Genomic DNA, 23093 nt, shown 5'->3' with positions numbered 1-23093 from the left:
ATGAAGTATGTCTGTCAGTCTCTCGGTCCAAAAGTGATTCGTCATTATGATTAAGTTGTTATTTAAACTAAAATTAAATTGAATTATGTCATGCGATTTATTGGAAACAGATGATGATAATAATAGGAAGAATTGTGCTAAAACCTCATACCAGTTACCTCAAGTCCATACAACGTCGGCCCAGGGAACCCAGGTATGCCCCCGTATAAAAGTATATGGAGATGATAATGTGATGTGATAAATAAGGATCTGGTTAATTAATTAGTAACATTAAAGGCTGTTTTTTTTCTGTTATCAACAAGCATAACAAATAAGAAAACGACCAAACAAAGCAATCATAACTCCTCAAAACATATCGTAACACACAGGCTGTATAGTCAACGATCTTAGCTTGTCCCCGTGGTGGACAAATTAAAGGTGAATTGAAAATGTCGTAAAACGTTGTAGCAAACTTTTTTTGATAAAGTAATGATTTCATTATTATAGTAGGACTATCAAGATTTTTTAGATATGAATAAGTAAGGATGGGCATTCCCCTTTACCAACAAAATTGTCGTTTTTGGGGGAACGAAGTAAATTCACACTTTGAAAATATTTAACTGCAATAAATATATTATCCCGTATACATTTTAAATCGTTAATTTGAACACAATGAGATATCGATTCTATAGATTTGTTTGTATGAACACTTTTGTTCATGATCATATAGGTTTGACAAAGGGGTAAACTCTAGTGAGGCAGGTCCTGTAGAGGGTAATTGGTGTTGTTTGAGAAAAGTTACAATATATTTTTGGATATACAAATACAAATTTCGCTTGCGAACATTCTATCCTCGTGGTAATACGGGTATAAATAGCCTGTGTTACTCGCTAGTAATAATAACTAGTAGTAGTAGCTTTCCTTTTGTTAAATATGTTTAAAAATCAGCTAAGTAGACGTGAAACAGTAACAAATAAACAAACTCACATTCACATTTATATTGTGGACGCTCCGCGATTTCACCAGCGCAGTTCCTGTACCGACACCTACAAATAACGTGTAGGTACAAAACTATGTATTGGTAAAATATTTTTCGAAATTGGTACAGTAGATTCAAATATTACCCCCTACAACCTCAAAAAGTACCTTTTCATAATATTAGTGTAAATTTTATCTGTGAAAATCCTTTGGCATATCATAATCAATATGATAAAGTAAATCTTACAAATACGTGCGAGCGTTTTTCTTCCTCATTTCTAGTGCGTACTTGAATATCCTTCCGGCATATTATCTTCATATCTGTTTATTATATACGCACTTCATCATTCATCATTATAACCAGCCTATTTTAACAGCCCATTATATAGCTAGGCCTTGCTCCTTATAGGTGACGGGATCTAGAGCTTAAATACAGCACGCTACTCCAATGCGGCTTGCCGAAAATTGACGAGCGTTCCTCAGGCATATTGTGTCCGGGTGTTCTTATCTTGTTAACGGCAAATACTTGCAAACAACATACTACTAACAAAATCAAGTAGCCAGGTTAATCCACCAACAGATTGTTCTTTAGTATGTCCTTAGCGATTTTGAGATGCCCTACAATAGTACGACCTATCACAGGTTCTTGAAAATAGAGAAAGAAAGAAAGTAGAAGAAAGAAAAAAGCTTTATTAGAGAATTATGCCACACAACACAATTTGTACTTTAACAATATCCTGCGATGTGTGGCACAACCCAGTATCCAACAGTAGTCCAACTCAGCATAATTCTACATACTCTTTAAATAAAAAGAGCATGCAGCGCTGGTTTTCAGTTGGAACCGTTGACCAGATGCCGCCACAAACTACTGCTCTACTGTGACCGAACGATTATCACTGACAGGTATAATGTGGCAATAGACCTGATATGCTAGTCGATCGGTCAGTGCGCCGGGCAATAATTGTTGATAAAACTGTTCCATATGACGATTACCTGGTTAGAACTTAAAAGTAATAGAAAAGTGTTGAATAAATAACAGTAAATACTTAAAACACTTGAATACATTTTTGCTAGAAAATGTTACTTCGATGGTCCCGATATAATTGTTACGTATGACGTATATGGTATTTTTACGGCCTTACCCATATTGTTAGGGTACGAAAAACAAACACCTTTTTTTTCATTTATATGCGCTATTTTGAAAATTTATATAGCCTATGTCACTACCACAGTTCTGACAAACTGAATGACACCTCATATGTCAAAAACTGTCCAGCCGTTTGGGGTGTATGGCGTGCCATAAAAATTCACATACATACGCTCGAAAAACAATACCCTCCTCCTGACGCAATCGCCTGTAATAAGTTAAATTGTTTTACGAAAGTAATCTATTCTTTATTTACAGGTGATCCACATGACTGGCCACATGTTAACGCCAAGCGAAGATAAAACCAACGATCAGGACACCAACTCCGAGTCTGAAGAAGATAAGAAAGAAGACAAGAAATGCAGTAACACGGGTGCATTGGTGGCAGTGGGCCGGCCGATACCGCATCCCTCCAACATCGAGACACCGCTCAACAGCATGACTTTCCTCACCAAACACAGCTTGGACATGAAGTTTACTTACACTGACGAAGGGTATGTATTAACCTCCCGTTAGTACTTAATTCGATAAAACTAAGGATCAAGACACCTACTCTGAGTCTGAAGAAAATAAAAAAGAAGACGAGAAATGCAGTAACGAGGGTGCCGGCCGGTGCCGCATCGAAAGGTATGTATTTTTTTAACTTCCCATTAGTGTATTTAAACCGATCAAACCAGAGAACAAGACACCGACTCTGGGTTTTCAGAGGTAAAGAAGTGTAGCAACACGGGTGCGTCGGTGGCAATGGGCTGGTCAATACCGCACCCCTCCAACATCGAGACACCGCTCAACAGCATGACTTTTTTCACCAAACACAGCTTGGACATGAAGTTTACTTACACTGACGAGGGGTATGTATTAACTTTCCGTTACTTATACTAGAACCTGTAAAACCAAGGATCAAGACACCAACTGTAAGTTCAAAGAGGTAAAGAAGTCTAACAACACGGGTGCATTGGTGGCAGTGGGCCGGCCGTTACCGCATCCCTCCAACATCGAGACACCGCTCAACAGCATGACTTTCCTCACCAAACACAGCTTGGACATGAAGTTTACAAGACACCAACTCTCAGTTTAAAGAGGTAAAGAAGTGTAACAACACGGGTGCATTGGTGGCAGTAGGCCGACCGATAACGCAACCCTCGAACATCGAGGCACCGCTATGTATAACAGTATGACTTTCCTCACCACTTCATTCACTTCCTCACAGCTAGAACATGAAGTATATTTACACTGACTAAGGGTAGGTATATTTTACTAAAAGAATTGTAGGTCCACCCCCATTCATGAATTTTTTTTTGGCTTGCGTATGACTACAAAGCCTAGAAAGCGATGTTGAGGTCTAAGGTCCTTGCATAGATCATACCTATTCGCACTTGCCTTAAAGGTGCTCAAATCATATGTGTCATTGGTGTCAGTGAACACAGGAAGAAGGAAGGGCACTCCACATCTTGGCAGTTCTTATTAGAAAAGTTGATGCAAAATGTTTCGTGCTGGTTGACTGGATGTCGACAAGAAAAGGATGCCATTGTTCACGGCGTCTCAGTGTTTACTATTCTGTGGTATAATGAAAAGGAGGAACAAGCTTACGGTAATATCTATGTATGGAGTATGGTAGAACCGTTAATACCTAATAATTTAAAAATTATATAATGTTTGTACCATTTTAAAAGTACCATAAAATTAGTACAGTTTAAGGTTTAATCAATGTGAAATTATGATTCTTAGTAACCATAGCTTGAACAACGTTGTGTCTAAAACTAGAATCAGTTCAAGGATACGTCTGAACAAATTTTTATTGCCTACCTGTTAGCGTTTTACGGCGGTAAACAAACCATTAATGTCACATAGCAGTTCCCGGACGCGCCACAAGATGCCGCTGAACAACAATAGAGCATTTTGTATTACCTGGCCAAATTTAGGTAGCCCTCGCACCGCCATAGCGCGACCTTCGCGTCGCTCCACTCAACTTGGCGGTGTAATATCAACAAAAATATCACCTTCAAATGTATTTTGTAGGTTAAACGATGTGATTTCGCGGTTTTGTACTTGTGTCTTGTAGAATACGCGATAATGCACGGATGTTGGAATTGTGGTGATATTATGGAAAGTGCAGTGTCCCTGTGAATATCTTATGGTGTTTTGTGCTTGTGTTGTTTTACAGTTTGAGTTATTGATTTGATTATATTTTTGGGAGCGAATTCGGGATGTGGCGGGGTTTTTTGAAAGCTGTAAGTTCTAAATTCAAAATCTTAAAAGATAAACTTAATTTTAGCGTAAGAATTCGGTTAGTTCGTGTGAGTGGATACATATGTTAGTGAAAGGTGTGATTTAAATGGCAATAGGTCATTCAAGGTTAACTGTCGAGTTACCGGTAAACATAACCTAAACATAAGGACTTCAGGTCACATTGGGAATGACCTTTGGAATCATTAAAGTTTTTTAATAATTGCCACAAATAATCTGCTTTGTTTTTATTTTATTCAGATATTGAATAAATTATGTGCAATGGATAGAAGACCTTTTGTTTATTCCAGTAAGATAATTTCTATAAATTCGAGAAATTACATAAGTTTATTATCTGTATGACTTTAAAAATATTTAGGATAGCCAAGGTCAAGTGGACTTATTTTTTGTTATTATACATATTTTTATGAGTTATGAAACTTCATCTGTTTGTTTTCATATTTATAACCTAAACCTTAAAGTTATTAAATTTAAATTCAATTAAAATTAATAACTTAAGTAATTGATGTAGGATATTTTAACTGTATCTATATTATATTGTTGTATGTTCTCATATTTTTTAACTCGTATGTTATGTATGGTGCAGTTGTTAGTCTGTGTTGTATCGCGTCACAGGGTCCTGGGTTCGAGACCTATTAGGTCGAGGTATGAAATACTGAGTTTTTCTTTCTAGAAATTTCAAGTATTAATTCTCAGTCCAAAGTGCTCAGGCACGGGGTAGTTGCACCCACATTGTAGCAGCGTGGCGGGTCTTAGCTCCATATCGCTCTGTTATAAGCACTTGCCCTGAAGTAGGTCATTAAAATAGGCTGAAAATTATCTATACAATTTGATTGTTAGAATGTTTCTTTGCATTGAATAGGCTCTGAAACTACTGAAACGATTTGAAAAATCTTTTCACAGTTGGGAAGCTCCATTATCCCCGAGTGCTATATTTTATCCCCATATTCTCACAGGAACGAGAACTACGCGGGTGAAACCGCGTGGCGTCTGCTAGTTATTTAGATAAAACCTAAATTTTCTTTATTGTTGCAGGTTGTTAAACAGCCTTGGATTCGAATTCGACGACTTGGTTGGTCGTTCGTTGTACGACTACCACCACGCGGCGGACTGCGCTGCTTTGGCGCAACAATTCAAATCATGTAAGTCGTTTTTCTTATAATAATATGAAATTAATGTTTAATTTTTTTTTAATTCTCTACAAGTTAGCCCTTGACTACAATCTCACCTGATGGTGAGTGATGATGCAATCTAAGATGAAAGCGAGCTTGTTAGGAGTAGGATGAAATCCATGCACTCCTTTTGGTTTCTACACGACATCGTATCAGAACGCTAAATCGCTTGGCGGTGCGTCTTTGTCGGTAGGGTGGTAACTAGCCACGGCCGGAGCCTGACACCAGCCAGACCTGGACCAATTAAGAAAACCTCAATCGGCCCAGCCGGGGATCGAACCCAGGACCTCCATCTTGAAAACCACCGCGCATACCACTGCGCCACGGAGGCCGTCAAATAAAAATATATTTAAAAAAAGCATAATTAATGCATACAGTGGTACAGGGAAGGGAAGTTGGTGAATGGTGGAGATTTTAGTACGTAGTCGAACATAAAGTCCTTTTCATAAAAGAAGTCCCCCAGACGCTAATGTCTTAATGGCGCTCATTGTCATTTGGTAATGGTGTCATTTTGTCATTTGTGTAAGGCGCTGTCAATGTTAGTTCAGGAATTAGCTGCCGCACTCTACTTCAAGTCCGACTCAGAGATTGGGTTTCTGACAGGTCATGCGCGTCGTTATTTTGTCTTAACTCATGTCAGATGAGACATGACATACATGCAAAAATGCACTGACTACCCTGCAGATGCATTATAAGTCAATATTAAAGAAGTTTCCAGTTTATAATTCATATGTCTAGTCCCCTACCCTACCCCAGTTAAAAACCTCGTGCTCGTTGTACCAGTGTGCAGCCAAGACATGAGTCTACAGTCGGAACTAAAAAAAATAGTAAACTACTTAAAAAAAACTCATTCAAGTATATACTCCTTTGTGGAATTAATTTGAAATGTTTCTCGGATAGCGCCATCTTGCTAAAAATTTTGTAAACAATCACGGTCGTCTGTAACCGCCGAAAGAATGCCACATACAGCTAATAGATGGCAGCACTTGTATAGAAAATAGAGTTTCTATTTACGCAAGACCGTCGACATTCGACCATCGAGATGGTATGCTAGGAACTCGACGAAAGACTTATTGCTATGTGGACGTATCAGCATTTGTTTATCTAAGATATAAGCCATCAATAGCCGTAATGTCACCGTAATTAATGATAGTATCCACTCGGTACTAAGCTTAACTTGTTTATAATGGTGTTAGGTACTATGATAATAGGTGCTACTTAGGTATACGTCTAAATTACATGTAAGCTTATAATCAGTACTTACTATTGTGTTGTTTTATTGTAGGGGGCAATTATAGAAGGACCTGTATCGCACTCATAGTCACGAACAAAATTGTCTGTCATTTTCTGAAGAAAACGAGCTTAGATTTGGTATATATCTTATACTAAACTAGAAGTTTTTGCCCGTTTTTTACACAATTCAATTACACAAATAGGTATTTTTACGGAGCTCTTTAATCGACGAACACGATTACAACAATTTAACATCGATAGTATAGAGACAGTTTTTATAATCGCATTAGATCGTTGATCATATACTTTGACAGAAAAGTAACGTCTAGCGAGGCAGGTTCTATACAATAATTGGTCTGAGGTAGGGGGTAATCTCTTGATATACCTACGTTATTTGTGTGTGTCATATTTTATCCCCGTATTCTCACTGGAACCGGTACTAAGCGGGTGAAACCTCGGGACGTCGGCTAGTGCTATATAATATCGTTTAGGGAAATAGAATAGAAAAATATGTAACTATACCTACATACATTTAGGTGAGTTTTTGTTTGTATGTTTCGTTTTGACGAATGTATGCGAAATTTTGCTTACAAATTGTTACGGCTTTTTTTGTCTGTTTGTGAAAAAAAGAAAAGTCATTCTGATTAAAAATAAGATATATCCCTTATTTAGGTAAAACCATACTCCAGGGATAGAAATATAGAATGAACGAATGCGAAAATTAAATATTTTAACAAAATCGAGAAGTTTTGAGTTTGATCCGCGACAGATTAGTTGTTGTTGTTTAATTGTTTTCGAAAAACTATTACTAAAATATTTGACATAACGGTAGTTAGATTTTGACGGCCTTCGTGGCGCAGTGGTATGCGCGGTGGATTTACAAGACAGAGATCCTGGGTTCTATCCCCGGCTGGACCGATTGAGGTTTTCTTAATTGGTCCAGGTCTGAGAGACTTCGGCCGTGACTAGTTACCACCCTACCGGCAAAGACGCACCGCCAAGCGATTTAGCGTTCCGGACCGATGCCTTGTAGGAACCGAAAGGAGTGTGGATTTTCGTCCTCCTCCGAACAAGTTAGCCCGCTTCCATCTTAGATTGCATCATCACTTGTAAAGAATAAAAAAAAAAGCTTTTTTTTTTATATTCTTTACAAGTCAGCCCTTGACTACAATCACACCTGATGGTAAGTGATGATGCAGTCTAAGATGGAAGCGGGCTAACTTGTTAGGAGGAGGAAGAAAATCCACACCCCTTTCGGTTTCTACACGACATCGTACCGGAACGCTAAATCGCTTGGCGGTACGTCTTTGTAGGGTGGTAACTAGCCACGGCCGAAGCCTCCCACCAGCCAGACCTGAACCAATTAAGAAAACCTCAATCTGCCCAGCCGGGGATAGAACCCAGGACCTCCGTCTTGTAAATCCACCGCGCATACCACTGCGCCACGGAGGCCGTCACGGAGTTAGATGTATGATACTAGAGTTAACAATGATATAACTCTGATATTATTACTTGGCATTACATACAGTAACATAACTCGGCGGCTCTGTACTTGAACGCAATAACACTAGTAGCACACGATATTTATTTTAGAGACCATTTTGTTTTTCAGTTTGGCCATCCGCCATCATCTGCGGTGCATATGCATTGCTTTGAAATTTAAAACTCGCGTTGCATTTATCAACAGTATGAAAAAACATTGATTTTTAAAAAACTAATACATTTTTTCTCTATTCGATTCGTAGATATGTATTATGTATATGACAGCGATTTTTTTTTAATATTGATGCTATTTGAAAGGGGTTATTCAAATCCATAGATAATGATAAAAAGTAGATCGGTATACAATTTGACGGCTGGTCGTGTTAGAAATCTTATTATAAACTAGCGGACGCCCGCGACTTCGTCCGCGTGGAATTCAGTTTTTCACAAATCCCGCGGGAACCATGGATTTACCCGGGATAAAAAGTAGTATATCACAGAGGCCGTCAAAAGGTTTTGTAGCACTACAAAGCGTTTCTGTTTAACATCTCTTATTATAGGCGATAGCTTTTCCAGTTAACCTCAAATCAATTCTCTCACCATCAAAAGATCAACATAAGTTGGATTATATATTTGTTCCGTCAACTATAGAGAAATAGAGATTTATTAACCACAACTATTCAGACAAAATTTCACATCGCGTTTCGTCAGAGTATTATGGAAACAAGAGCGGTAGGTATAGTTCGTTATCATTTGTGTTTAAGTACCTAATTGATAAACCCTGTAGATAACAGTCGAAAATATTTTTGTCGTCGCATGATGCTATTGTTTTTCGTTGTGTAAGTATAGCTAAATGACTGCCCTAAAATAGAACTCGCTGACGTCAAGGTTCATTTCTTACATACGTAGATATTGCGAAGTAATTTACATATGAGATTAACACATCCATTAATAAAAGCAATTAATTTCAAGTACATAATTTACTAATATTATACCAACATCCCATCCTTCCATCCTTATCAACCCATATACGGCTCACTGCTGAGCTCGAGTCTCCTCTCAGAATGAGAGGGGTTAGGCCAATAGTCCGCCACGCTGGCCCAATGCGGATTGGCAGACTTCACACACGCAGAGAATTAAGAAATTCTCTGGTGTGCAGGTTTCCTCACGATGTTTTCCTTTACCGATTGAGACACGTGATATTTAATTTCTTAAAATGCACACAACTGAAAAGTTAGAGGTGCATGCCCCGACCGGATTCGAAGCCACACCCTCCGGAATCAGAGGCAGAGGTCATATCCACTGGGCTATCACGGCTCAGATCAGAGCAGTAAATAACAATTATAAAATAAATAGGTACCTAATTAGTACATATACACATTAGCGTCTGAAGAGTGTTTCGTCTTTCAAACTATAAATTCAACCATTTTATCCGACTTCCAAAAAGGAGTAGGTTCTACGTTCGGCTGTATGTTTTTTTAACACGCTTATATTAGCTTCACTTGTAACTTGTAATGTATGTAAGAAAATCAAATCTTGGAAGCTTAATTTGACCCACTTCCCGGTCTTCGATTAAGATGAAATTTTGCACACGCTCTGAGTTCTGATGATAATACATGACTGGCTAATAAACGTCATTACAAATCCAATATGGCGACCTCCCCGAGATGGCGGACTGACTGTTTGAAATCCACTCCCATGACATGGATATCATGTGAAAGGGTTTGCTGTCAGGAATACGAAAAAAATAGTCACGTGACTTAAATTCAATATTTGTAATTTTTAATACGTTCTAAAAGCGTGTCTAAAAGCGTTTGACGGCCTCCGTGGCGCAGTGGTATGCGCGATGGATTTACAAAACGGAGGTCCTGGGTTCGATCCCCGGCTGTGCAGATTGAGATTTTCTTAATTTGTCCAGGTCTGGCTGGTTTGAGGTTTCGGCCGTGGCTAGTTACCACTCTACCGGCAAAGACGTACCGCAAAGCGATTTAGCGTTTCGGTACGATGCCGTGTAGAAACCGAAAGGGGTGTGGATTTTCATCCTCCTCCTAACAAGTTAGCCCGCTTCCATCTTAGACTGCATCATCACTTACCATCAGGTGAGATTGTAGTCAAGGGCTAACTTTAAAGAATAAAAAAAAGTGTTTTTTTAGTTTTTTTTTTTTTAACTATTTAAAGTTACCTATTTGTTTGCCACAAGTCTCTCATTTTGCGTGAATTTCTGAACCCAAAATCTGCGACGTTCACTGTTAAAAGCGTATATCTAACTTCCTTATTCCACGCACGCACCGCACGCGTCCCGGTAACCTGTAAATCCTGTAATAGTACACACGAGAAAGCTTTATGGGTGGTTTAGCTTTGTGGCACACATGATAAGCTTTGTAGGATGGATTCTCTACGCAATCAGAATAGATTGTGATTATGTTTCGGTGTTAGACTCTACAAATAGGCCTTGAAGTTTCTAAACTTTATTTCAAGTTGTCATCTTCGTCATCATAATATCTCCCGATTAGTGTTGCCAGGTGTCTGGATAAAGCTGGACATGGTTAGGTTTTTCTATGCAAACGAGCGAACGACGAGTTTCTGTGGAAACAAAATTTATGGTGATTTTACATCAACATATACAAAAATACAGATGTACACAAAACCCTTAATAATATATGTACTTAGGCTGTCTGGCCTTTCTGCCCAAATGTCAAACTGACTGGACTGACCAGCTTTTAATTTTGGTGACCTGGAAACCCTACTCCCTTCCATTGCAGGACATGGCCTTTTGTAGGGACTTCCAAACATCACGATCCGCCTGCATCCAGCGAATCCCTGCGACTCGCTTGATGTCGTTTATCGTTATTTCAAGTAGGCTTACTTAAAATAAAAGAATTTTGTGGATACAGTGGATACAGCCACTGTTATCAACTGTGTCAGAGGTTGTGAGAAAGTGCAAAAGTTTTGTGAAATGTTATTATTTTTCTTTGAAGTTTCAGTTCCTATAATATACTAACGGCCGCAGTTAAGGTAAATTTAAGTTTTAAAATGACCATACGGGAACTCTGATTTTTTAAACGAAATCATTTGAAACACATGAAAATTACTTTCTCTATGTAATTTCTTAAAATATCTAAGTAGTACCTTACATTTATCAACCATACCATACATCAGAAAACCCAGCATCCAAAGTCTGAAAAAATCCTAAAATGTAAAATACGCCCATATCAATTTACTAGCTACAATATTACGTAGTTACAACTTACAATCTGTAGTTACACGCAAATTTGTTATTACCTTACATGAAAGGTAAGTACCTAGGGAGTGTAGGGCATCAGCGTTCGTACTGTCATGTAAAATATTGGCTTGCCGCTTGAGTAAACACGACGCGCGAACAAATTGCCGACAAATGTGACTATGACACACTTGAATGATAATGTGCCTTAGCTTTGCTTACTTTTTTTTCATCTGTTATAAAGAAGGTAACTACCTAGCAATTTGATTCTTAATAAAGTTACGATCATAAGGATCAGCCTTGCTGTCCAACGCGTCAATGCAGCCAGTATTCTTGTCACCATTCCACGTGGGCATGATTTGTATAGTTATTAATTAATACTAGCGGACGCCCGCGACTTCGTCCGCGTGAAACTCGATGTAAACTTTCAACTACCTCTACCCTGCCCCTACCCTACCCCTACCCTACCCTGAGGGGTATAAAAAATAGATGTTGGCCTATTCTCATAGATACCGGATAAGCACAAAAAGTGTTATCAAAATCGGTCAAGCCGTTTCGGAGGAGTAGGTATGGCAACGAAAACTGTGACACGAGAATTTTATATATTAGATAAGTTAGCTAGAGTTCCTATTGTTTTCTTTCTGGATAAAAAAAAATAGGCTTTATATGCAAAATACGCAACACCGCATGTAATAAATTTATATTCATAAACAATCGTATGATGAAAGTTGACACACAGGTTTAGATAATCCATAGACAATTAAATTGTATTGAATGTTCCAAGTTAACATAAATAAAATTAATCTTGATATATAATAATTGACGAATTATAAAAATATCCTTTGTCCTATCTCTAATATAATAACATGAAAATTTCCTCAGTATCTTTAAAGAAAACATACAGGGATACTCTTGAATTTACAATATTATACGAGTTGGAAGTTACTCGTACATTAGTTACGCTTAGGTACGTAATGTTGTAAAAATAATTACTCGCTTAATCCTCCACGAAAGGAAATACCTAAATGTTTTACCTCATTTATATAAATGATCCTTTATCCCCAAGTAAATATGTGATGTTAGTACATAAACGCGTCCGCAGCGGATGTCTAATCTCCCAGGTTTACAAGTAATTTTCTACTACACTGACTCTTACGGCTTTACCTACATAGCTGGGTGTGGTACTTATCTTCATAATACATTCATACTTGTTGCTAGATGAGGTATCTTCATATTAAAATATTAAGGTACGGGCAATGAAATAATTATGATCTGCTAGTGTTTTTCAGATAGCATGGGTACGGTGACAGTCGTTTGTATGACGTTCATAATACACATACGAGTATATAGTGAATCGCGGTAAACTTTCAAGAGTGAAACGAACTGTCACCCGCACCATCCTACATGAAACGACGTTTTATAGTTTTTTTCGGGTATTTTTCTATGATTTGGTTGCGACTTGTTTAGCTAGAATTATGACTTTTTCAAAAAAATATTCGCTTTATAATATATAGCCCGTGATATTCACATATTAGATTATTATAGATTAAGATCCAGAGATTACCCTCTACATCACAAACTTTACCTTCTTATAATATTAGTATAGATAAAATGATTTATAATTTTTAGCGTGCAGACATTCTCTACTAAAACAGATTTCTATTGAAAATATAACTTAATTCTTAACTTAATTCGGTTTATGTATTTGAAAAATATACTATAGCCAAATACATTGTACATATACTCCTTTCGTGTGTTAAAGTGGTATCGTCGTTATCAACCCATATTCGGCTCACTGCTGAGCTCGTCTTCTCTCAGAATGAGAGGGGTTAGGCCAATAGTCCACCACGCTGACCCAATGCGGATTGGCAAACTTCACACACGCAGAGGATTAAGAAAATTCTCTGGTCTGCAGGTTTTCTCAAGATGTTTTCCTTCACTTCCTTAAAATTCTTTAAATGGTATATTATTTGTATTTACCTACTTAGTATGATTTGTTTTTGCAATTCGCTTTTACTCGAGCGTCTTATCAAACAATTACACTTTGTCAGCACAGCGTTGATCAAAATTTATGTTTTAGGCTTTTGTGCTCGTTTCATTTTGTCTAATAACGTCAGGGGAGACAGGGGGCGGTTGGGAATTGGGATAACAATTGTTTTCGAGACCGTGACCTCCACTGTAATAAGTATTTTTATTGTACAACTGAATGTTACGGTTATTATTTTATTGTTTATTCGGATGAAATTAAATACTGAGGAAAATTAATGGTTTAATAATAAATAAGTGCCTGTTTGTTCTTTTTCACTAAATGCATATATGTATATGCGGTACTTATTTCCAAAAATTCTTCCCTAATCTCTGAAACGGCTGGACCAATTTTGACATATGTATTTTCACTGGCAGATGCCTGATGTTATAATGAGTAACATAGACTATATTTTATCCCCGTATCTCCACAGAAAAGGGAACTACGCAGAACTTTGAAACTGAGGGACGTCATCTAAAATAAAATAAAACCCATTTTTTTTTATTCTTTACAAGTTAGCCCTTGATTACAACCTCACCCGGTGGTAAGTGATGATGCAGTCTGAGATGGAAGCGGGCTAACTTGTTAGGTGGAGGATGAAAATTCACACACCTTTCGGTTTCTTCACGACATCGTACCGGAACCCTAAATCGCTTGGCGGTACGTCTTTGCCGGTAGCCGGTGCCATTCCTGTCAAACACTATTCCAAGTAAAAAATCTTGGTATGAGATGTTTCATTCTCCAATTTTATTATATTTTACGTTATTCGTACAAAAATTGCGGAAAGTCTAATCTACCTTTAATTAAAGTGGTTAAGTGGATACCGCTTACACCCACGTTGTAACGAAGTTAATGTTCCCAGGCTTTTTATGAGCAGTGTTATAATTACTAGCATCGTTATCTTTGGGTGCATACCTAGTATACAGAATATAGTTAATATTAATTTAGCTAGTAAGTAATATATATTTTTTTTATTTAAAAAAATAATAACAGTAATTGATCTTAAAATTACTTAGTAAGTGGTCTACTGTAATAGTTTTTGAATACGACTATGGTTTGATTTTCTCTAACCTCCTCTTATAAAAAGGTAAGGCACTTGTCATCAGGATGTTTAGATCAATCAACTATAAATAAATAAACATCTTGATTGGTGTACCTACTTATTGTTTATTACTCTGATCAATACTTCGAAGGTCAATTATATGTATAGTAGTTAATATTGAAAAATATTGTAAACAATAGTATTTTTCGAACATCTTTAAGCACATTAGGATAGGATATGTTAACATTTTTAGATTTTCGATCGATTGACAATTTCGTCAAAAGTCAAAAGTCAAAATTCATTTATTTCAAATAGGCTTAGTTTACAAGCTCTTTCGAAACGTCAGGTAATATTAAATTTAAGATAATGGTGATAATAATTATTCGAAAACTTAAAATTAAAGTGTCGAGGGTTCCAAAAACGCCTTGGTCCGAGAAGAGCCCACAACAAACTCAGCCAGGTTGATCCTTTTTTAGTTTATCACCATTTAACAATAGGTATATAAGTAGCCTGTCATGTAATACATTTCATTTCCAAGCAATTTTGTCATTCACGTAATCATCGACACTTTTCTATAAGCTTACGTTTAATAAAAACTTTGAACTTATTGAGAGAAACATCGTTACAGGGAACCCTCAGATTCTCCTAACACTAATTATTGATTTGTGCACCTTTAAGGCAAGAGTGAATAGGTATTTTCTAGACAAGCGCTCTTCAACCTAGACCTCATCATTGCTTTCCACCAAGCATGTTTGTAGTCAAGCGCAAGTTTGCCAGCCAGTCGTGACCACGATCCATGCAACTGGGTCGAAATAACGACATTAAAAATCTCGTCGTTTTATCGTGGTATGTATTTGTTTAAATAATATTCATAAGCGCAAGTTTATTAAGAACAAAAAAAAATGCGGATTAGCGGGATGTTTTTTTATAACTACTATCAGAGGAATACAGATAGCTTTTGTGTATTCTGAGCTATCAGATGTAAAATATAATAATATTGATCGAGACTGTCGGCTTAAAGTGGCAAGCAAATCCAAGGCTCAGGCTTCAGGCTCGATACCAAGACGTCAAGATCCGAAGCTAAATACTACCACTAGACCTATGACACTTTATTTCATGCATATTTATTGATAATCGATGTGTAGGTCACGGCCAAGGCCTTTGCGTCTCATAACGTCGTCCACAGCTGTGCCTGGTGAATGGAATTACACCATGTTCGCTTTCAATTATGTAAGATCTATTTGTGGGAATGAATACGTTTCAAGGATCATTTGCTAGTCAAAACGCGAACAGACACTGCGTTGAGTGTATATGTCTTCTTCATTGTTGGCCTTTTTTAACGACCATCTACAGGACCAAGCCTCCCTCCTTACAGAAAAGGGGATATGGAGCTAACAGTCGAATTCATAGACGTTGTAGGGGCACCCCCAGGAGATCATTCAGACGCTGAGTGTCGAATTCAACCTTTATTTGTTTGAGAATTCGACACTTAGCGGCTGAATGATCCCCAGGGGGTGCCCCTACAACGTCTTTGAATTCCACTGTAAGACTCAACACCAATCATTATCTTATAATATTACCTGACTTTTCGAAAGTGCTTGTAAACTAAGCCTAATTGAAATAAATGAATATTTACTATATTGACTATTCACAATGCTGCATCACCATTATCATATTTTTCACCATATTTTGAATGATCCAATAAAGGTTGAGACCTGTACTTATTGGAGTTGTATTTGGAGTTGTGATCCACCACGCACCTAGCCACCACCTAGCACTTATCAAAGTGCGGGGTTGGCAATCTGTGATCCTCCCTGCCCGTCAATCCGTATTGATGCAGCGAGGTGGGTCTAAGTTGCAAACTTCCTCTCCTATACGGAGGGAGGCTTGTCCTTGTAGTGGGCCCTTACAATATGTTGAGAATGATAATAATGATAAATCTGGAAATACGCGCCTCGTTGATAGTTATATCTTATAGGTACTGCAGTATTTTTTTAAAACATTAATTTTTCATCAAACTAAACAGTTTGAACAATGTTATATTCTTTATACTTACTAAAAAATACTTCGGATGTTCGTAAAAAACAAAAACATTGTTTACTACTACCTCTAATCGTAATTTTCTCGCTGAAAATGTGCCGTTTACACAGAAGTATAAAAAAGTATGATTTCATACCATTGAATGAGTAGAGTCGTTAAAAACAAAAGATTTTAAGATATCACGAGAACGTAACTCACTCGGAATCACGTGTGTACCAAATGATAACCAGCCCCCCTAGCCAAGTGGCACGTCGAATCTCTTTCTACGATCGCTAACGCTTCGAAAACTAGAAAAATGTATGGGAATGACATTTGCTATCGACAGGTCACGTGATCAAGATCAGTCATTCCCATACATTTTTCTAGTTTTCGAAGCGTTTACGATCATAGAAAGAGATACGACGTGCCACTTGGCTAAGGGGGCTGTAGTGGTGACATTGTCGTCGGCTAAATAAAACCAGCGTGACCGCCACCTATCTAGGAATCCAGCCTGGTTGCCAAAAAACACAATTTAATATATCGTTAAACTTGATCGCACTCTGCAATTGTTGCCTCACACAATGCATTTTTAATTGTTTTTATTTTATACTAGATGATTGTTGTGTAAGTTTTGTGTAATTTATAGAAAAATGTTATTTCTTACTTATTTAGATTTTGCGGTCATCATTTGTTTTTCTCATCCCGATCCTAGAGGAATTCCAAAAAGTTGCCTTCTCCATCTTCTAACGAAAGTCCCATTAAAATCGGTCGATAGATTAGGCTGGACAGACATACAGACGATATTAAAAAGATTTAAAGACGAGACAATATTAAAAAGAAAGAAACGATTTAAAAAGTTCGTTCGTGTAAATAACTCTAAGCACCTGAGAAATCTCAGTTATTTTAAAACTAGCTGACCGCGCGTGGTTTCACTCGTGTGGTTCCCGTTCCCGTAACAATACGGGGATAATATAGTTTATAGCCTTCCTCGATATATGGGCTATCTGACACTGAAAGAATTTTTCAAATCGGACCAGTAATTAATGACATTAGCGCGTTCAAACAATCAACTCTTCAGCTTTATAATATTAGTATGTATTTTATTTAGGTATGTGTATTGACAGGCAGAATTGATTAGCCGTGATAGCCCAGTGGATATGACCTCTGCCTCCGATTCCGAAGGGGGTGGGTTCGAATCCGTGCCGGGGCATGCACCTCCTACTTCTCAGTTGTGTGCATTTTAAGAAATTAAATATCACGTGACTCAAACGGTGAAGGAAAAACATCGGCATTGGGCCAGCGTGGTGGACTATTGGCCTAACCCCTTTCATTGTTAGAGGAGACTCGAGCTCAGCAGTGAGCCGAATATGGGTTGATAATGATGATGTGTATTGATTTGTAAATAGGCCTCGTCGATCCAGTGACCTTGGAATTATAAAGTCCGGGGTTCAAGTCCTGGGTCCGGCAGAATGGACAGTAGCGCAGTACCACATACTGGCTGTAGTTATACATATTTATGTACCCAGCTATAGGTATGCTTTAATGTCGGAGGCGAAGAATTTTTTCCCTTATCAAATATTTGACGAGGATCGGAAAAGGAATCTGGCGTCTAAGCATCGCTAAGCTTCCGTAGACAGACAGCATTGAGTACAAATATTTGGGTTCGTTAATGATTATTTGCTATGTCCTCTAGGTGCCTACTCGGTTCTTATTTAGTTGTTTTTTCGATAGGACTTTGAATAAGTACTTCACGGGTAGCGAGCAAACATTTTAGTTTGAAAGCTATAGGAGTTTTGTATTTATTATTATTTTATGAAGTAAGCAATTTTTGCTGTATTAACATCATTAATTCATTCATTATCAACCCATATCCGGCTCACTGCTGAGCACATGTCCCCTCTCAGAATGAGAGAGCTCAGGCCAATAGTCTACCACGCTGGCCCAATGCGGATTAGCAGGCTTGACACGTAAATAACTCTCAGGTATGCAAGTTTCCTCACTATGTTTTTCGTTCGTTGGAGACACGCGATATTTAATTTCTTAAAATGTAATTTCTGAATTTTGAGGTGCATGCCCCGGACCGTATTCGAACCTACGCCCTACGAATCGGAGACAGAGGTCATATCCACTGGGCTATAACGTCGTATTAACAATTTATAATCTAAAATATTGCTCTTGTAAACAATACGCAAACTAAATTCTATATGTATGACAAAAGAAAGATGAAAGTACCTATGTATTCTGAAATTCGAGGTCACGACACTTTTAATATATGATTGCATGATGTAATAAAGGGCGTGATTTATTTTAAACGCTCCTATATGACATTGCTTACAACTTTTGTTTACTTACGTCCTAGACGCCCCAATATTTGACCGATTTAATCGACATCAGGCGCATTCTTGTATTAGTATAATAAATTATTTATTAAATCTCGTTTTAAGAAATAAATATAATTGTTTACAGGAATGTCTTCTTTGAAAACATTCTTGAAAAAATAGCAAATTAAAGTTCTGTGCGCCTAATGCCTATCTATAAAGGTATCGCTTATATCGCGCATTCGTTTCTAGGTCGAGTGAATAACTCTAGCTATTCCAGACTGGGCGACGTCGTTCAATTGGACAAAAGCCACCCTCCGATGTCTCCACAAATACCAATTTTGGGCGTGTATTAAAATAAGAATTCAGGAATTTTCATAAATCCACATTCCGAACGTTCCGCTTCGCCTCGCCACCTTGAACTTGAACGGGAAATTACCGCTGTTTATAAATAGATTCACATATACCTAATAATATTGTCTGATTCATTTTCAAATATTCGGCGGATATGCCGGATTGCAGCATTAGCATTAACGTCGCGAGCTTTCTATTACGCATAATATATAATCAGAGGCACTATTGTTATCCGACCATTTTAATATACTCACGTCATATTAAAGAGGGCGGATAATTGTGGCTTTGAGTATATTAACGATCTTGTTGTTGGACATTATTTAAATAGAGCAAACTTCAATTTTGTTTGATTTCATAACTTATTTATTTTAAATTATGTATGGTTTGTTTATAAAGTGTTAAATAACTAATTGTTCTAAGCTTATTAATCAAATTTATTTTCATTAATTTAAGAACAAGTTAATCATGTTTTTTCTTTAATTTATTTATTACTTCTTTTTTTTAAATTTTTAACAATATAAGTATAAAATACAAAACATTATTAAAAATTTATAAAAAAAATTCACCCTCCCGCTGCGGGACATTTGAGTGTCCAAGCAACCGGTGGTCAGGGCTCCAGAGTGAGGAACCTCCTCACAATACGCGCCGTCTCAAGAATCACTGCCTTTTGTATCCGACTCTTGATCCAACAGTTAAGCGAAAGCTTCTTAAGGTGTTGGTCGAAGCTTTTCGCTAGTTGACTCAACATTCCACATGGCGGTAATCTCGTGAGCAAGGTCTAAGTATTATATTTATTATATTCCATTTCACTCATAATAATAATCATAATTATTATTAGTAGTGAAATGACTAGTGATTTATACCCCCATTTTTAATTTGTTTGTTGGTAAAAAATCAAGAAATACTGTAGTTATAGTGCATGTTCCACTCTCTAATGCCATCCAACCACTTTTGCCTTTGACCGGGCCCACTCCTACTTTAGTAAGCAAATTCTTCTTTTGAGGTTTATCAAATGGTATGGAACCTCTTTGAACAAGTTTCACAAATAAATGACCCATAATAATATATTCCCAGTACGACGCCATAATAGCCCGTGCGGAAATGAACGTTTCCGCACCGCTCGTAAGATCTCGTGATCTCTTTACTGGCATCGTTCCGAGAATCCTATTCGATACCACGGTACTTATTGTTGGGAACGGTTAACTAATGGATAGAAGTGGCATGCAATTCATGAATGCATAGTGTTCTGTCAAACATTTTGAATGTTAGTGAAGAAGTATTTATTTGTTTAGGTTAATTCTACTAATATTATATACTCGTATGTTTGTATGGACGAATGTAGGGATGAATCCTATTCGATACCACGGTACTTATTGTTGGGAACGGTTAACTATTGGATAGAAGTGGCATGCAATTCATGAATGCATAGTGTTCTGTCAAACATTTTGAATGTTAGTGAAGAAGTATTTATTTGTTTAGGTTAATTCTACTAATATTATATACTCGTATGTTTGTATGGACGAATGTAGGGATGAATTTGCTACTATTTTTCAATGTTTTATTAGTTATTCTGTTATTCGAGGCGAAGACAAATCAATCAATTTTTATGAAAGATTATAAAAATCAGTTAGCTGTTCTTAAGATATCAATGTTGGGTTCAAAAGTAGGAAGATTTTTACACCCCAAAGTGTCTTGGAAAAAAAGAATACTTTCTTATATAATTGGTAAAAAATGTTCTAATTTTGTCATATAGTGTTAGTGTTAATTATGATACAGGTTTCGGGTATAAAAAAAAAGGGAACCTTGTGATAAATACCTATAGATCCTGAGTGTAAAAGAAAAAAAGGCACCTTTGTGATATGTATAGATCTCGAACTCTGTATCGTCTCTATCTCAGTCAAGTGACAGTGAATATTCATTACGTGTATTATTTTATAACATTACAGCATCGGTCTCCTATTAAAAAGTGGATGGACAATCAGCGACCAAACAACGTCCTCACTCAATGAGTGCCAAACACAACTTCTTGGCACTCAATTCAAGTTGTCACATTTGCAAATACAACCTTAAACTCTAATCTATAAGGTTGAGTTTGCTCTGAATCTGAATAGGATTTTATTGAATATTGAACTATATATAAAGGCCTTTATGTATAATTTTCTTTACCAATAATTTATAAAAATGTCAATTTTTCTACTGATTGTGCGTCCTTTTATTATAAGAGGTCAATGCATTACAGATTAGAATAGTTAATACCATTACTTAATGTCAAATAGAATGTGGTACAAGTATAAACGTAAACTGACAACCAAAAAACTCCTTTATTTGGTCGCACTTGGTCAACATTTTTCCACCATTGTGTGTGAAATGAGTGCTAGATAATATAAAACGTGCCCACCCGGACACGGGTGGCATTATCCACATTCCTGTCCCAATAGGTTTATTCAAATTAACCTGATCCTTTTCGGGATATCATCTCGTAAACCTCGAGATTATATTCAATGTTGTGGACCTTGAAAACTCCAGAGGTGGAATTCAAGCCTCTGTTATACATATATTCAACTGTCTTTTCTATTAAATTAAATTAAATTATTAAATATAAATATATAAATATAAATATATACTTAAACAATACACATCACTATCTAGCCCCAAAGTAAGCATACAGAGTAGCTTGTGTTATGGGTGCTAAGATAGTTGATATTATAATATTAATATACAATTATATACATTATATACTGTGTTATGGTTTTAATATAAACCATTTGTGGTTTATATTGCACTTTTTTAGGCTTTATTTCATTAGATATCTATTATTTATGTATAATAATAATAAATAAATAAAACTTTATTTGGTACTCAGTAGCAATAGACGATCGGACTTGGGGTGACAAGGAGTTGGAATGTTTTTGTTTCTGTTTTGCCCAATGTGTTGTTGGTATCTTCACCCAATGTAGACTACTATGTACGAGTAGTACATAAGGCAGTGTATTAACTATGGAAAAACATTACCTTCAGGATCTCGAAACCAGATACCTATACCTATATACCTAGAGACATCCAATCTTTCTTACGCGAGTAACCAATCGGATTAGTAGCTTAACAATGTTATAAATCGCGGACATACAAACAAACAATGCTATTAATACACATACAAACAAACAATAATATATATATATATATATATATAAATTAATTAACATTTTTTTAAGTGGGGTGTAGGTAGGTGGGGATATCGTTGAAGAAGTGCTAAATGGTTTTTACTGTTGCCTAAACGGATAAGTTTTATTCAATATATTTATCAGCAGTTGGTTTACATAAGCACGACCAAAATAACGGTATTGTTTCGGCATTATGTTAACCCCATTTAGATTAACAAAAAGCTTTCCATTCGCGCGCTGTTCTTGTTAAAAGCTAAAAAGGGAAATGGACCCTCGAACTTTTCCGGTAATGAAATTGGTGGAGCAATCGAAAGATAATACGATTTCTATTTAACTAAACCACTCTCTCCTATCTAAAACAAGAATTGATTTCTGTTACTGTGGTTTTGATTACAGTGGTATAAAAAACAGTCAGTGTTCACTTATTACAATAAAGTAAAAGTAAAGAGGAATACCCACCTACCCATACAACGTCGGCCTAGGGAACCCAGGTATATCCCCGTATAAAAGTATATGAACAATAATATGATGTATAAATAAGAATCTGGTTAAATAATTGGCTTAATAAAAGTATGTTTTTTGAAGAAAAATACTTTATTTCATCACTCTTCTAGGGCAAAATGTTCGCCGGTATACCGAAGCGGCGAATATTAAAAGTTGTATTATTTTTTTCGTATTGGATAGAAGCAGGCGTTACTTTGCGGAAGTTCATCAT

At 36.8% G+C, this 23093-nt stretch overlaps 1 protein-coding gene across 2 annotated transcripts in view; it reads left to right on the top strand.

Moving 5' to 3' along the window:
* Window positions 1-23093, top strand: part of LOC112058365 (hypoxia-inducible factor 1-alpha) — a 135901-nt gene that overhangs the window by 47108 nt on the left and 65700 nt on the right. For both annotated transcript variants that reach the window (XM_052888141.1, XM_052888140.1), the window contains exons 5-6: window positions 2363-2598; window positions 5387-5493. In XM_052888141.1, coding sequence (XP_052744101.1) covers window positions 2363-2598; window positions 5387-5493 — 343 coding nt within the window. The remainder of the gene's footprint in view (window positions 1-2362; window positions 2599-5386; window positions 5494-23093) is intronic.

The sequence above is a fragment of the Bicyclus anynana genome, chromosome 21 (assembly GCF_947172395.1).
Source record: "Bicyclus anynana chromosome 21, ilBicAnyn1.1, whole genome shotgun sequence".
NCBI classification, from domain to species: domain Eukaryota; kingdom Metazoa; phylum Arthropoda; class Insecta; order Lepidoptera; family Nymphalidae; genus Bicyclus; species Bicyclus anynana.
The sequence above is the reverse complement of the archived record's forward strand: the minus strand, read 5'-3'. Positions and strand labels throughout refer to the sequence as shown.